The sequence below is a fragment of the Neovison vison genome, chromosome X, assembly GCF_020171115.1.
Source record: "Neovison vison isolate M4711 chromosome X, ASM_NN_V1, whole genome shotgun sequence".
In the NCBI taxonomy this organism is placed as follows: domain Eukaryota; kingdom Metazoa; phylum Chordata; class Mammalia; order Carnivora; family Mustelidae; genus Neogale; species Neogale vison.
The window spans coordinates 5060566-5077361 of record NC_058105.1 but is presented as its reverse complement, the minus strand read 5'-3'; the positions used below and the strand labels follow the sequence as shown (position 1 = coordinate 5077361).

Below are 16796 nucleotides of genomic sequence, written 5' to 3'. Positions count from 1 at the left end.
TCAAAATGTATAGAACATATTTTGATACTGATTCAAAGAAACTGCATTTAAAAAAGAGCATATGCTTGCCTGAAAAGTGTGAAAAACAAACCCATTTCACTGTATTAAAGAGTTATTTAGTGATAATCATGGTGGCTTTGTGTTTAATAAAAGAGTACTTATCTTTGTGAGATTCATACTAAAGTACTGAGTAATGAAAAGGTACATTTTGGATATACTTTACAATATCCCAGCATCTGAGATACCAGGTAGGTGGGGGTATATTTGGAGCCTGATTGCTCATGTATAGAAGAATGTTGACCCTGGGTGTCAGGTATGTGGGGTTCACTATTCTATTCCCCACTGTTTACACGTTTGAGACTTTCTGTAGTAAAAATTTTTATTTGTAAATATCATGTCATTAAGTTTGAAAACCTAAGTAAAATGGATTGAGGTTTTTAGGAAAAAAATTGACAAATTTTCCATAAAGAAATAGAAAACCTTAATTGAACATTATAAATTGAAACCATATTATGAGCTCAAGCAACCATCATATATTCCAGGGCAAGGCAGTTTTTAAGGCTAGTTCTACCAAATGGTTGGGGAGAAATTATGTTAGGTAAACTCAAAGTGGAGAAAAATATGGGAATTTTTTTTCTATTCATTTCCCCAAGCTAGTGCTCCTGGATGTAAATGCTAGAGGAGAAACCCACCTTGAAAGAACACTTAAGCAAAAATCGCGCATATAGCAGCAAATATCCTAAGTAAATGTATGCATATTCAACATAGTAGTGAATTAAATAGACAAAAGGCTGTGCCCAATGAACAGAAATATATGTCTTAACATAAGAAAAATCTTTCAACTGTATTTACCTACACTAACAAAATAATGAAACTAAAAATATCAGATCACAAATGGGTACAAAAAGTCCTCTCAAAGAAATTCAACACTGGTTAATGGAAAAAACTTTGATCAGAATAAGATGAAAAAGGAATTTTTTTCATTTCTGTGCAACTAAAACTACTCTTAAAAACTGAAGTCTTGGGGCACCTGGGTGGCTCAGTAGGTTAAGCCTCTACCTTCAGCTTAGGTCATGATCTCAGAGTCCTGGGATCAAGCCCCGAATCCCGCTCTCTGCTCAGCAGGGAGCCTGATTCCACCCCCCCACACACACACTGCCTGCCTCTCTGCCTACTTGTGATCTCTGCCAAATAAATAAATTAAAATCTTTTTTAAAAAAACCCTGAAGTCTTGAAAGAGACACAGAGAATGAGTAACAATGTCTGAACAATAAAATAGGAGAAAGCCCTGGGGAAAACTGAAGACTGAGGAACTGGTACTTCTGTTTGGGTTGGAGACTCAGGAACATCAGGGATGCGGGGAGGGAACGTAGGCTTTGTAAATGCAGACGACAGGATTGACAGGGGGACCAATTTTCAATTTCTGCTTCTGCTTCCCTGCCCAGACCTGAGGCACGATCCCAGAGCACACATGACAGTAGACCTGGTATAACAACCAGACACAGGAAAGATGGGATGAATGAGGCATTTCACTCCAGACTCTATGCTAATAACCACATGATACAACTTAGTGGTAAGGAATGCTCCATCTAAAATTATTTAAATATAATACAAAGAGTCAGCCTGAAATACATTAGCAAATATCAAAGCAAATCATATAATAAGAGAAGATATTTTAAATTAAGTATATAAATTCTACAGATACATAAGTACATAATTTGTAAATGAATAAAGTACCACACATGCATATATATGTCCATGTCCACATCTATGTGATATGTACATACACGTGTAAACACATATAATCTACACGTTGTATACAATTATATACCATATCATATATAGTACAAAAACTAACTACTGACATTGTGTTTCTTAGGATGAACGAGCACGACAAAGGAAAACTCACTGCAGCAGACCCCTCAAGAGTGGATAACCCAAAACCCCTGGGACCGAACCCCAAACCTGCAACTACTCAGCCTCGTCAGTAAATTCAGTGTTTTTATAAAATCTTCAGACTGTTCCTGAAGTCTGGCGGCTGGCGAAGGGACCCCTTGGAAGGAGCGCTTCTCCTCCGACCCTGCCCCACGGTCACGGGCGCTGCGGGTCCACATCAGGCATCTGTCCCGCGACTGCGTGTGTCCCACAAGGGTAGAGGAGGGCTTCCTGGGTGAGGGCCGAGGGGTCCCATGTCCCAGCTCACTGTGTCCCTGCCCGCGGCCCTGAGACACCCCGGGCCCCGTGAGCAGGTGCGAGGGACCCTCCTCCCCGCTCCCCGGCCCCCGCCTTGCCCACCCGGGACCCATCGCCGCGGAGGTGCTGTCAGCCCTAGGGGACCCCTTCCTCCGGGGTCCGGATGTGACGAGCGCCGACTTCCGCCTCCGAGGCCGGAGAGAGGCGAGGCCCTGTGTGCGGGAAGCCGGGTTCAGGTTGGCTGAGGGAAGGAGCCCAGGCCCGGCAGCCCGGCGTGCAGGTAGACCCTGCCCTGAGGGTGCCCCGAGTGGGGGTCGTGGGGGGACACCCGGGATCCAGGGGGCCCCCGGCGGCAGCCCCGAGAGACCCGGGGCCGGGGCAGCGCCGTCCGGCTGAGGCCTTCCCGCCGGGGCCAGGGCAGGGGACACGGGTCCCCAGAGGGACGGGCCCAGGCCCTCCCTGGAGCGGGTGTCGGCACCTGAGGGAGATCGGTGGGGCCCAGCCTTCCCCGAGCGGGTGCAGCCCCTCGGGCCCTGCCGCGGACCGACCCTGGTTCCCCTGGGGAGGGTGGCCACAGGGGGCGTCGGCTGAAAGGTGCCTCGGGGGTCCGAGGGGGCTGAGGACCTTGGTCGGAGGGCAAGGATGCCGGGTCAGGAAGGCCGCGGCCCCGGGAGGCCCAGGGGGTTCAGGGGGGATGGGGTCGTGCCCGAGCGGGGGCAGGACCCAGGGCGTTGGGAGCCCAGGACAGAGGGGTCGAAACTGAGGTCGGCCCCAGGGTCGGTCCGGGCAGGCCCCGGGCGGGATGGGGACGCGTGGCCGGTGTGTCGGGACTGGCGCGTCCGGGTCTCAGAGACACTGGGGGCCTTGGCAGAAGGAGCGGGGCCTCCCTCAGTGGGGTAGAGGGGCGGGCGCAGGTCGTGCCTTGTTTCACGGTGAGGATGTAGGAGGATTGAGGGACCCAGGACCCCAGCCCAGAGTCAGTCAGGGAAGGTCCGTGGTGGGGGATGGGAGCACGTGGCGAGTCCGGACTTCCGCATCCGGGTCTCTCAGCGATAAAGCGCCTGGTGTCAGGAGCCGCTCTCAGGTCGTCAACGGGGAGGCTCAGCCGCGAATGGGATTCAACGTATGAACCCTGAGGCAGGACGGAGGGGACCTCCCAGAATTGCGACCGCAGGGTCAGTTTAGAAAGGCATCTGGCAGGATGAGGTCTCCTACGCCCTAGGCTGGGACAGGTGCATCCGGGTTTCTCTAGTGACTGGGGTCCTTGGCAGAAGGAACAGGGCCTCGCTCAGCGAGGAGAGGGGAGGGCATAGGTCCGGCTGGGCTTCACGGTGAGGATGCACAGGGAGGATTGAGGGACCCTGGACCCCAGCCCAGAGTCAGTCAGGGAAGGTCCGTGGTGGGGGATGGGAGCACGTGGCTAGTCCGGACTTCCGCATCCGGGTCTCTCAGCGATAAAGCGCCTGGTGTCAGGAGCCGCTCTCAGGTCGTCAGCGGGAGGCTCAGCCGCGAATGGGATTCAACGTATGAACCCTGAGGCAGGACAGAGGGACCTCACAGCATTCGGTTCCCAGGGTCAGTTTAGACAGGCATCTGGGCGGGATGGGGTCTCCTATCCCCTGGGGTGGGACTCGCGCCTCAGGCTTTCTCTAGTGACTGGGGACCTCGGCAGAAGGAAGAGGGCCTCCCTCGGGTGGGCAGACGCGTGGGGGCCGGTGCTGCTGGGCTCACGGCGAGGATGCAGAGGGAGGACTGAGGGAGCCTGGACTCTAGCCCAGAGGCGGGGAATTTCCGGGGGGGGGATGGGAGCACGTGGCGAGTCCGGACTTCCGCATCCCGCTCTCACAGACACCGGGGACCTTGGCAGAAGGCGCTGATGCTCAGGGGGGCAGGGGGCAGCCCGGGCCGTGCCGGGCTTCACGGTGAGGATGCAGAGGGAGGTCCGAGGGACCCTGGACCCCAAACCAGAGTCAGCCCCTAGACGTCTTCGTGTAGGACACGGACTCCTCATCCGTGTTCGTCTGTGCGGGTTTGTGGACCTCACTTGCCCAGCTGGGTCTCCCGGATGCTGGATGCGCTGGTGTCCAGGAGTCGATCCGCGGGCAGTACCGCAGACAAAGGCATAGGCACCAGGGAGCCCCGTTGGAAAGGGGAAGAAGGCCCGAGAGACCTGGACGCCCCATCTCAGCCCCCGCGGTCAGCCCTGGGAAGTCTTGGGCTTTGCCGCTGCACATCGTGGTCACAGACTTGAGCCAGTGGGCTCAGGGGAGCGATGGCCTTGGTGTGGGAGCACCGGCCCCGGGACAGCAGACAGGAGAGGCCGGGGACCCGCTAGGGCCCGAGGCGAGAAGACCTGAGCGGGTCCGCAGGGAGCCCGCTGGACCGCGGCTTGGTTCAGCCACGGGAGGCTCCTGGGGTGGGCGATCCCACACCGTGGGTGGCCACTTCAGCCTCAGGGCCTCTGAGGTCCGGTGGTCACAAGGATGGAGCACCGCCTCAAGGGCGCGTAAGGGGGGAGATGGGCCGTGTGCGGCTGGGGGGAAAGGCGAGCACTGCAAGGAGGACTGCAGGATTGGGACAGAGACCGGATTGGGTCCCAGGAGGCCCCAGGGACAGATGATCACATCGGGCGAGCCCTGCATCCCCACCAAGTCTCCCAGAGACGGGGGTCTGGGTGGAAGCATCAGGCTTCAAGACCTCCCGGGCGGACTGTGGGCCTGCTGTGGTGGAAGGTGAGGACCAGAGGGAGGACTGAGGCATCTGGTCCCCAGCATGTTCAATTCGGAGAGGAGGCCCCAGTGTAGGAGGAGCCCAGGCCTGTCCTGATGTCCACATCTGGGTGTGCGAGACTGTGGGCTGTGGTGAGAAGGAACAGGACCTGGGTGTGGAGGGCTTGTGCGTGCGTGTGTGTGTGTGAGAGAGAGAGAGAGAGAGAGAGAGAGGGAGGAGCATGGGGTGGGGAGGAGGGTCTCAGGTCCTTCTGGGAGAGAGGATGAGGACCCTGGGGCAGGACTGGCCGTACCCGGTCCTCCCTTCTCAACAAAGAAGCCAGTGCCCCGGAGTCCGGCCTTGCCCTGTTGGCAGCCCAGGGAGGATCGGTCAGCGCTGGCCCAAAGTGGCAGGCATGCTCACTTGTCTCATGGGCTGGAAGGCGGAGCGACCTCGGGGAGTGAGGTCTCGGGCTGAGGGGCACATGGCCTCTATCTCAGGTTGGGGGCTGGGTAGAAGGGCAGGCCCTGGCCAGAAGGAGGATTAGCCTCCCGGGAGCCTGAGGGCATCCCCGTCCCAGGACAGAGGGGTCGGTCCCCACTGCCAGCCCTTTGGGATCTTGCTGGAAGCTGACGGTGGGGGACGGACCCTCGGACATGGACGTGGTGGCTCCTCCCCGTCCTCTGGGAGCTCTCAGGGAGGCGAGGGCCATGCTGGGAGAGGTCGGAGTCGGGTCATCTGAGGAAGCCCACCTGGGAGGCACACGGGAGGCCCTGGTCCTGGCAAGAGTCAACGTGGGGACCCCCGAGGCAGGAGCGAGGGCTCCCACCCACCCCTTGGGACGAGGAGGGGGTGGCCCAGAAATCTGGCCAGCTCTACCTGACCGCCCTGAGAACCCGGGCTGGGTCTGTCGGGCTGAGCCCCTCTTCGTCCCCAGATCCCTGGGCTCTGGGAGGGGAGGGTCTGTGCCTGAGGGTCTGGACTCCGGTCAGTGGAGGAGGCAGGGGTGCAGGTGGGAAACGAGGAGATGCCTCCACAGCAGGATCCCCAGGGCCCAGGCCTGCCTCACACTTCGGTCAGCCACGGGGAGACGGGGCATCGGTGGGCAGACTGAGTTCTCCTCGCCTTTCCTTCCGGCTTCTCCGTGAGAGGAGGCCTCGACACCAGGAGGGTGGCCTCCAGGCAGCACCGGGAGTCTTCCCAGCCTTCCTGGGTCAAGGTCTAGACAGAGGGGTCACACCCATCCAGGGTAGACGGAAGCCCACGTTTGGCCGTCCCTGGAGACCCGTGACGAGCGCTGTAGACCTAATGCAGGCCGGTCCAGATGCGAACCCCCTCGCTTTCCTTCCGTGGAGGCTCAGGGCTGCGTGGTCTTGCGGGGACCCTTTGGCCTCTGGGCCAAGGGGCGTGGGGCTTAGGTCCTGGCAGGGGGAAGAAGTGCCCTGAGAGGCCAAGGAGGGGACCGCCCAGCCTGCACGGGTGGCAAACGCAGGAGTCCAGCCCAGCCGTCCTGTGTGCCCTGGGCCCCGGGGCTGTGCTCTGAGCGTGTCCCCTGACGTACCTCCTCCTTTTCTCCCCCAGGGATATCGAGAAGCGGCTGTTGAGCCCTCGGTGTGAGGCAGGAGTCCCTGAGATCACGGTGAGCTGAGTGCCAGTGGTCAAGGTGAGGTACTTGCTCTGAGCCTGGCGCCAGGGTCCCAACCCAGAGGGCACCCCTGGGCACCCGTGGGCGACACAGCCCACTGTCAGCTCTGGGACATCCGGGCCTCTGCTGGCTGGGCTGCACCCTGAGGAGCCACCCACGTGTGTCTTCAGGTTCAGCCCGACACCATCGCCATGCCCCTGGGTCAGAGGAGTGAGCTGTGGAAGCTGGAGGAAGACCCCGGTCCAGGACCGGGACAGGGCCTGGAGGAGGCACAGCAGTGCGGGGCTGGAGGGGAGGAGGCCCTACCTCCCTCCTCCGCCTCTGCCTCCTCCCAGTCCACCGTCCCTTCCCTCTCTTGCTCGGCCCCGTCTCTGGGCCCCCAGGAGGAGGGGTCTGCTGCGGGGACCCCGAGTCCTCCCCAGAGCCCTCAGATGGCCTGCCCCTCGCCCGCGGCCATGGCAGCCACTGCCTGGAGCCTGCCCGACCACGGCTCCAGCAGCTCAGATGAGGAGGGGTCCAGCACCGGGGAGGAGTCCGAAGAAGCCGAGCCCAGGCTCTCTGACATAGTCCAGGAGAAGACAGCTGACCTGGTGGGGTTCCTGCTCCTCAAGTATCTCACCAAGGAGCCGGCCAGCCAGGCGGAGATGCTGGCGATCGTCGGCGAGGATGAGCAGGACGCCTTCCCCGGGATGCTGGGCCAGGCGTCCGAGTGCATGCGGCTGGTGTTCGGCGTGGAGGTGAAGGAAGTGGACCCCGGCGAGCACTCCTACGTCCTGGTCGCCGTCCTGGGCCTCACCTGCGATGCGATGCTGAGCGGTGAGCAGGGCCCGCCCAAGACCGGCCTCCTGGTGGTGCTCCTGGCGGTGATCCTCCTGGAGGGCGACCGTGCCCCCGAGGAGGTGGTGTGGGAAGCGCTGGGGGTCATGGGGGTGTATGCCGGCGAGGAGCACATCATTTACGGGGAGCCCCGGGAGCTCCTGACCAACGTCTGGGTGCAGGAAGGGTACCTGGAGTACCGGCAGGTGCCCGGCTGTGACCCTGCCCGCTACGAGTTCCTGTGGGGTCCCAGGGCCCACGCGGAAACCAGCAGGTTGCAGGTGCTGGAGTATTTGCTGCGGGTCTATCCCGGGCTGCCGGTTTCCTCCCTGGCCCCCTCTGAAGAGGCTGTGAGCCATGAGGAAGAGGGGGCCTGAGCCCCAGGGGTGGCTGTGGTGCGGTCCGGGCCCTGGCGGGGTCGGCAGCTTGTCCTGCGGGGTGCCGGGCACGAAGTGAGGCCGTTTCTTGGTTCTTCCCTGTTGGGGTGTGTGTGTGTGTGTGTGTGTGTGTGTGTGTGTGTGAGCGTGTGTGTGTAGAGAGAGCCCTGGGATTTCGAAGCAGTGCGGGGCCAGGGAGGTTTGGGGGAAAATGCAGGGCAAAGAGCCTCCTTTGGGGATGTGGAGGGCGGTTCCCTGCGATGCCTCCCAAGTTCAGAGCTCGTGTCCCTGGTGAGCTCTCCAGTGGGTTCCTTGGCGTAGGAGGTTTCATCGGCTTCAGTGGCTGAGTGTGTGCGTGACATCCCCCAACACAGCGTTTGTCCTGACCCAGTTCAAGAGTTACGAGTTTGGTCATGTCCCGCGGCCGTCTGGGGGACTCTGTGGGTTAAGCATCTGCCTTTAGCTCAGGTCCGGATCTCAGGATCTTGCGATCTAACCCCACATCGGGCTCCCTGCTCAGTGGGGCCTGTTTCTCCCTCTCCCTCTCTGTGTGCTGTTTCTCGAATAAATAAACACATAAAATATCTTTCAGCAAAAAGGATTTTTGCCGTGTCCTAGAAACCAGCCTAGACACCTTGCCTCCTGTTTTGGGCTCTGGGCCAGAATCACAGGGCTTGGCCTCGGGGTGGGTTGGGAAGGCGCAAGAACGGAATAGGAAGGGGAAGGGGGTCAGGAACGGGGGAAGATAAGCGTGTGGGTTCTTGCCTCTGATGCCCCGCTGGCTGTCATGGTGTCCATGCCAGAGGCACACAGACGGGGCTCCTGCCCTGGCTTGGTTCTTCAAGAAAGGAGGAGAGGCGTCCTCTCAGCACAGAGGGAGCTCGGCTCACTGGCTCCTCGATTCCTCGACGTGGGCTGAGTTCGACCGTCTGGAAGGCCCTGCGGGTGAGCGCGGAGGACGCTAGAAGCAGGACGCGTCCCGGCCGTAGGGGACTGTGTGGAGCAGTCCCAGTCGTGGCACGAAGGTGGGCAGGCGTGCCCTGAGAGCTGCAGATGAAGCGGAAGCCGTGAGGGGGTGTTGCTCCCGAGGCGAGGACTTGCCCTGGAAATGCCCCTGACCCAGCCCGGGGGGCAGGGCTGTGACTAGAGGGGCCCCATGATCGCTTCTGTGCTGCCGGTCACGGGGAAGCTGGGTGGTGACAGTGACCCTCTCTGGGCATCGGGTGCTTTGGGGGCGGGAGAGATGTCTTAAATGGATAAATGATAAATGTCCAGTGCCGGGCCCCCCCCCCCTTGTGCTCCTCCTGTCTCCAGGCTAAGAGGGAAACAGCGTGGCCTGTCCTCTGGCACTTAGGAAGGCTCCCGTGGCAGAATCCTGTTTGTCACAGGCATTCCTATCGAAGGCGCCCCAGGGACCCTGGATCCGTTCTTTGCCATGGCAGCGCAGAACAGAGAGCGCACCGTGTCCTCAGCCAGACTCTGGTGTCAGACCCACGGACGCTTATGCGTGTGTGTCCTGCCCGACGTGTGGGCCTTACTGCTCCGCGCAGGGCGGGCGGCCTTCCCCACAGGAGCCCCCGCTCGGGAAACGGGCTGTAGGGATGCTTCCTGCCTCCTGCACCGCCAGGTCCCTGAGCTGCCCCGTCAGTGGCCGCGGGGCGGTCATGAGTCTCTTTTGGGAGCCGGGCAGCCAGCTGCATGTGGGCCTTGTGGGAACTGGGGTGGGGGGGCCTCCTCCTGGGGCCCGGCCCGCAGCCCCCATGCCTCGTGCACTGCCCAGCCTGTCCTGACCCTGGCCTCGGTCTGCAATGCCTGGGGTCTCGTCCTCCTGTCTCCCCGCTGCCAAGCCCTCACTCCCCAGTCTTCTCACACTCCTCCTTCCTCGGGAGGCCCCAGCCGTGGATCCCGCTCAGCGTGCCCGTGCTTCCGCTAGAGCTGACTCGACACCCTGGTGGCGCGTGTGCCCGGGGCCCGCGAATGACAGTCGTCGCCCGGTGACTGCGTGAGACCGTGTACAACGCTGTGTTATTTTCGGAGATGTCCTGTGTAACCCCAACTGCTTCATGAAGCAGGTGGCCCTGTGCAGGTGACGCTGAGGCTTTGCTTCCTGAGGCTGAGCCAGAGAGGGCGTGTGTCCCTGTCAGCCATCCCCAGAGCCTGCTGGGACCCTGGTGTCTGCAGTCGGGCCGTTGGAGCAGAGGAGAGACTTGCAGGTGACGGCGTGGCCACCGGCACGCTCCCCAACTCACCCCAGACACCCCCAGTCTCAAATGAGGACTTAGAAAGCAGCCCTGGAGGAGGGGGTTTGGGTTCCCAGGCAGCAGGCTGTACAGAGGTTTGGCCGCCCCAGGAGAGGTGGAAGGAGGAGCACCTCCATGGCATCCCGTCTGGACTGCCCTGGGCCGAGCAGGGGAGGGTTAGGGGAGCACAGAGGAGGCTGAGGTGAGCTGGAGCCTGTTTGACCTCTTGAACTGGGTGCTCTCTGCCCACGTTGCAGGACTGGAGCCCGTGGGGCACTCCAGGATGGAAGCAGGGGTTCCTATGCCAACAGGACCTTCCATTGTTCCTTGTTGTGGGGAACTGATGGATCCAGGTCTAAGGGGTATAGCGGTGTAGCAGCTAGGTCATGCCGCAGGCCTTCGACCCATTTCCTTGGAGTCATTCCTTAGAATGCAGCTCTTTAGCCATAACCTCCTATGCGGGCACATGCCAGGTCCTGAGCTGTCCTAACCAGGGCAAGGCAAATCACACAGGAGCTCCCCAGCCCGAGGACTCTCAGTCATTGTGTTTCTGCTCTGAGGAGCCGATGTTATCCTCCAGATGTAGCTAAACTTGTTCTGCATGCTGGTTTTCTTTGCAAGGAGTTGAGTTCCTCCTGTCTCTTGCCAGACCTTCCCTCTGGCAGACACCACTGCAGATGTCTTAAAGCCCTTCTTGGGCAAATAGTGTTTGCAGGCCTACATCTGGCATCATATGCTCTAATCCAGGGAAGACATGTGTGAGGCCGTGTTCAGGCAGTGGTGCAGGGCTTGAGAAAAGGAGTGGATTCTGGAGATGTTTATGAGATGGAAGAATCCAAACTTGTGTATGATAATATGCTTGGGAGTTAAAGGAGAGGAAAGAAAGATTATTCAGGGTTTTTTTCCACACCGGTTTTGTGTGCTTGTGTTTACTTTTCTTTTTTCTTTCTTCTTTTTCCTACCCATTATGTTTTGTTCCGTTTCTTTTTGTCCTTTTTATTTAACATTTTCAATAAACTATTTATTTTAAACTATTTTATTTTAGATTTGTAAACAATTTGCAAAGGTATTACAGAGTTTGTACATGCCCCTCCCCATTTCCCACTATGAATAGCTTCCATTTATTTGGTATATTTATTACAATTAATGAGCTAATATTGATGCATTATTTATTATTAACTGAAGTCATACTTTACTCAGAGGTCTGCCATGTTTATCTAGTGTCTGTTTTCTGCTCAAGGATCCCAGCCAATGTACTAGGTTATATTATTGTAATATTTCCTTGGCTGTAGTGGTTTCTTTGTTTTTGATGAGCTTGACTGTTTTGGGAGGAATGATTAGATATTTCATACATTGTCCCTCAGTCGGGATTTTTTATGATATTTTGCTCATGATTAGTCTAGAATTGTGTGTTAGGAAAAAAGACCATGGCAGTAAAGTCAGGACATCATATCAATAGCACATACTATTAGCATGATTTATCACTAAGGATGTTTATCTCGATCACCTGGCTGAGTTAATGCCCATTAGGTGTCTCCACTGTAACGTTACTGTTTCTGGCCTTCTGTTCATATTGTCGTCCTCAGACGAAAGTCACCATGTGTGGCCCATACTTCAGGGCTAGAGAATTAGGCTCTATCTTGAAGTGGAAGTATCTGCATAAATTGGAATTTTTCTCTATTGGAGATTTTCCTGTTCTCCCATGTTTATGTGTTTAATCAGTCAAATATATATATTTTTAATATAGACACATGGGTATTTGTAGTACACTTTGGGTTAAAATCCAACACTGCTTCATATATTTCTGTTGTTTAAATTGTTCCACATTTGGCCACTGGGAGCTCTTCCTGTTACCTCCCTCTGTATATTACCTTTGCCATATCCCTGGAAATGTTTGTGTTTGTTTTTATTTGTTTTTTAAGCACGTCTTTATTTTCAGGCATTCCAAGATGCTTCAGGCTCATCTTGTGTATTTCCTGCCCCAGTTCTAGAATCAGCAATTTCTCCGTGGACCCCTTGCTCCTTTTACTGTAAAACAGTATGAGAAATCTAGATCTGTGTACTAAGTATGCTCATTGCGACTGAGGTGTCATTGATTCTAGAGTTCCTTGATTGACAGAGGAAGGAATTACATGTGTGTTCACTACCCTGTGTGTATTCATAATTCTATAAATATTTTTATATGTAATCATCTATATATGTATTAAGTTAAATAAGGGTTTTTACTGATATCTATGGCTCTAATCCTCCACCAAATAGATCATTATAGCCTCCTCCTCTACAGTGAAAAACCTGGAGCTTTACAAGTTAGTTATGTGTCAGTGTCCCGTTGTCTCTGCTGGATAGCCCCCAAGGCCTGGTTATTTCTGGTGGGGCAGCTAAAATAGAATTTGTGGGCCTGCAAAGCAGCAGTTCAGCTCCAGAACCCCGTAGAACTTTACCAAAATTATGCTTTCCCTCTAGGCTCTGGACTCTGAGAAGCCTACCTGGCCCCTTTCTGTGAAGCTCCTGGAAGGTCAAGAGTATCTGTTATCTGAGTGTCCAAACTGACAAACAGTCCAACTCTTGATGCTTTGGGGGGGTTAAGACCACCTATAACTAAGTTTGGTCATTCTAATCTGTCTGGAAAGTACTTCTTTCTTACTAGAGCATGAGATACAGAGTAAGCAAGACCCTAAGATGAGTTTTTATTTCCTCACCTTTCATTAGCTGTGTGGCTCAGGACATGTTATATGAGCTTTTTTGTGCCTCAGTTCTCTTTCTCAATTCTGTGTTTGAATATTCACTGGGAATCTCCTCAAGGCTGGAAATTAGACTCTACCCAGAGGGTGGTCAGGATAGCTGTATGAAAAACAGAGCCCCTCAGATTCAACAGATGATGAACTTGTTATATTTTCTCAACCTTAAAACTGATTTATATAATAATATACATTCTACAATGAGTGTTGGAAAGCTTAATGTGAAATGTTTCCAAGTTCTCAGATTAAAGGTGAGAAACCATGGGAAATCATGAGTTGATACTTTGATCAATTATGATCAGTCAATTAATAATGATACTCTCAAGCTGTTCCTAAAATAAACTGCATAAAATTGCCCATTGTGAAACTCTGATATTGTGCAAAGTATGACTCTTTTCCATAATAATACTAGATGAATGTTTAAGGTATTTCTGTATTCACAAGAACTCTCAAATTGGCTGTAAATGAGGACAGTATACCAGGTCACCTTCTGGGGTGTGGTGTAGTGTGGTCCAACACATACAAAAAGGAATACCTGTGAAGACTGGGATTTTAATTTTGGTTCCATACATTTAAGGAAATTTCTGTCTTATCACTAGGTGATCACTAAGTAAAGCTGTTTCTTTGAAAAGATCACGAATATTGATAAATGTTTAGTAAGACCAAGGGAAAAAATAAGAGTCAATTACTAAAATAAAAAAAAGAAATGGGAATAGTATTACAGATGTTAAAGAAATAAAAAAAGATTCTTAGAGAATACTCTGAACAATTGTACTCCAAGAAATTATATAACCTAAATTAAATGGATAAATTTCTAAAAACATAAACAACCAAAATTGACTCAAGAAAAAAAGAAAATTCAAATAGACCTAACAGGTAAGGAGAATGAATCAGTGACCAAAAAAATCTCATAAGAAAGAACATGCCAAGACCAGGTAACTTCACTGGTGAATTCTACCAATACTTGAAAGAAGAACTTATGCAAATCTTCAATTTCTTCCCAAATATAGAAGAGGAGGGAGTACTTCCTATCTCATTCTGTGAGGTCACCATTACCCCAGTAGTAAAGCTAGACAAAGACATCAAAAGAAAAGTAAACTATCCAACATTCTTTCATGATATAAAGAACATTCAACAAACTAGAAATAGAAGAAAACTTTCTTAACATGATAAAGGGAATTCATGCAAAACCCACATGTAACATACTCAATGGTCAAAGACTGAAATTTTCCCATTAAGCCAAGAAATAAGAAATAAGCCAAGGGGTGCTTGGGGGTGGCTCAGTCAGTTAAGCATCTGGCTCTTGATTTCTACTCAGGTCATGATCTCAGGGTTGTGAGATCAAGCCCCAAACTGGGCTCCATGTTCAGTAGGGAGGAGTCTGCTTGAGAGTCTCTCTCTCCCTTTCCCTTTGCCCCTCCTTCCTCTCTCAAAAATTAATAATAAATCTCTTATTTTTATAAAACATTTAATTTATTGGTCTTTTGGGGGTATTTGATGTATCTCTAGTGTATTACAACTGAGCCATTGATCTTGTCGCTTCATCAACATTAACTGGTTCGTTTTCATGACACTGCTGAGCAATCAGCTATTTCTGCAGAGGTTCAAGGGAAAGGCCTTTTGAGAAATATGCAAGCTCCTTTTGTATATCTACAAAAGCTTTATTCACCCTGTTAACTTTTTCTTTACTCACAATGTTTATCTTCTTAAGGTTAGTGGTAAGTGGTTTTCCTTTGTATTTTTTTAATTTTTAATTTTTAATTTTTTATAAACATATAATATATTTTTATCCCCCGGGGTACAGGTCTATGAATCGCCAGGTTTACACACTTCACAGCACTCACCATAGCACATTGGTTTTCCTTTGTTTTTAGGCTTTAAGGTTTTTTGGGGCTGGCTATATGAAATACATTCCTGGACTTCTGCCCTCTTAGTTTGTCCTTAGCCATTGTCTTCAGTATCCTTGTGCAGCAACTCACACTCCGGGTGATGCCATCTCCACCCAAAGGATCTTCAGGGTAAATAAATCTTTTGTAAAAACAAATAAAGCCAAGAATTCCTGCTTTTGCCACTTTTATTTTATTGTACTGGAAGTGCTAACCAGAGTGATTAGACAAAAATAAAGACATACAAAGTGGAAAAAAAAAGAAAAAAAAGTATTCAAAAATAAGTTTATCCAAGGAAGTATAAGACTTGTACACTAAAAACTACAAAACAGGGTTGCTTGGTTATCTCAGTTGTTTAATCGACTGCCTTTGGCTCAGGTCATGATCCCAGGTGCTGGGATTGAGCCCTTGTCGGGCTCCCTGCTCAGTGGGGAGTCTGCTTCTCTCTCTCCCTCTGCTCCTCCACCAGCCTGGGTGCTCTCTGACTCCCCCCCTCCAAATAAATTAATAAAAATTTTTAAAAAGCAATAATAAAAACTACAAAACATTGCTCAAAGAAATTAAAAAAGACTTCAGCATATGGAAATATGCCATACTTTTTCCATATGGAAAGAATCCATTCATGGATTCGAAGACTTAATTTGTTAAGATAACAATCCTACCAAGGCAATTTACAGTTCAGTACAATCCCTATAAGAAATCCCAACAACTTCTTTTGAAGAAATGGAAAAGTTGATTCTAAAGTGTATAGGGAGTACAGGGGCCTTTCGATCACTACATTTGTATCCCTTGGGTAAATACCTAGTAATAAAGAGCCCAGATGGCCATCAACAGATGAATGGATAAAAAAGATATGGCATATACATTCCATATATAATGGAATATTGCTTAGCCATCAAAAAGATGAAATCTCACCATCTGTAATGATGTGGATGGAACCAAAGAGTATTATATGAAGCGAAATAAGTCAATCAGAAAAAGACAATTATCATATGATTTCACTCATATGTGGAATATAAGAAACAAAACAGAGGATCATAGGGGAGGAGAGGGAAAAATAAGACAAGTCAGAGAGGGAGACAAACTATAAGAGACTCTTAACTATAGGAAACAAACCGAGGGTTGCTGGAAGGGAGGTGGGAAGGGATGGGGTAACTGGGTGATGGGCATTAAGGACGGCATGTGATGTAATCAGCACTGAGCATTATAAGGATGACATGTGATGTAATGAGCATTGGGTGTTCCGAATCCCTGAACTCTACCTCTGAAACTAATAATACACTATGTATTAATCACTTGAATTTACATAAAATTAAAAAATAAAGTGTATATGGAATCTCAAAGGACCCAGAATAGGCAAAACAATCTTGAAAAAGAACAAATTTGGGGGACTCACATTTCCTAATTTCAAAACTTTCTACAAAGCTATAGTAACAAAATGACATGGTATTGGTATGAAGATAGAAATGCAGAACAGTGGAATAAAATGGGGATCCCAGAAATAAACTCTTTCATATAAGGTCAAATGATTTTTGACAAGGGTATCAAGAATATGCAATGGGTAAGGACAGTCTTTCCAACAGATGATGCTGGAGAAACTGGATATCCACATGCAAAAAAGTGAAGTTGGACATTTACCTTATACCATATGCAAAAATTAACTCAAAATGAATCAAAGACCTTAGCTTAATAGCTAAAACTATAAAACTCTCAGAAGAAAACATAAAAAGGATTCATGGCATTGGATCTGGCAATAATTTCACGGATATGACAAAAACACAGGCAATAAAAGAAAAAATAGATAAATTGGACTTCATCAAAAGTAAAAACTTCTGTGCATCAATAGATACAATCAAGACAGATACCATATGATGCAGCAATCCCACTTCTAGATATATATCCAAAGGAAATGAAAACAGATTATTGAAAAGTTACTTGCACTCCCATGTTTATTACAGCATTATTCACAATAGCCAACACATAGAAACAACCTAAGTGTCCATCAATGGATGAATGAATAAATAAAATGTGGAATATATACACAATGGAATATTATTTGGTCATGAGAAAGTAGAGAATCCTGCCATTTGTAGTAACTTAGATGGAGCTTGAGGGCATTATGCTACGTGAAATAAGCCAGACAGAAAAATACTGTATGATGCCACATATGTGGAATCCAAAAAGGACAAACT

At 51.3% G+C, this 16796-nt stretch overlaps 1 protein-coding gene and 1 pseudogene across 1 annotated transcript; one reads left to right on the top strand and one right to left on the bottom strand.

The window, feature by feature from the left end:
* Nucleotides 1-293: 293 nt before the first annotated feature.
* LOC122897528 (melanoma-associated antigen 8-like) lies at nt 294-7740 on the top strand. The gene is made up of 4 exons (XM_044235774.1): nt 294-313; nt 2250-2429; nt 6484-6541; nt 6718-7740. Exons 1-4 carry the CDS (start codon nt 294-296, stop codon nt 7738-7740), a joined length of 1281 nt encoding a protein of 426 aa, XP_044091709.1.
* Nucleotides 7741-14231: 6491 nt separating this feature from the next.
* LOC122897352 lies at nt 14232-14676 on the bottom strand (annotated as a pseudogene).
* Nucleotides 14677-16796: the final 2120 nt, after the last annotated feature.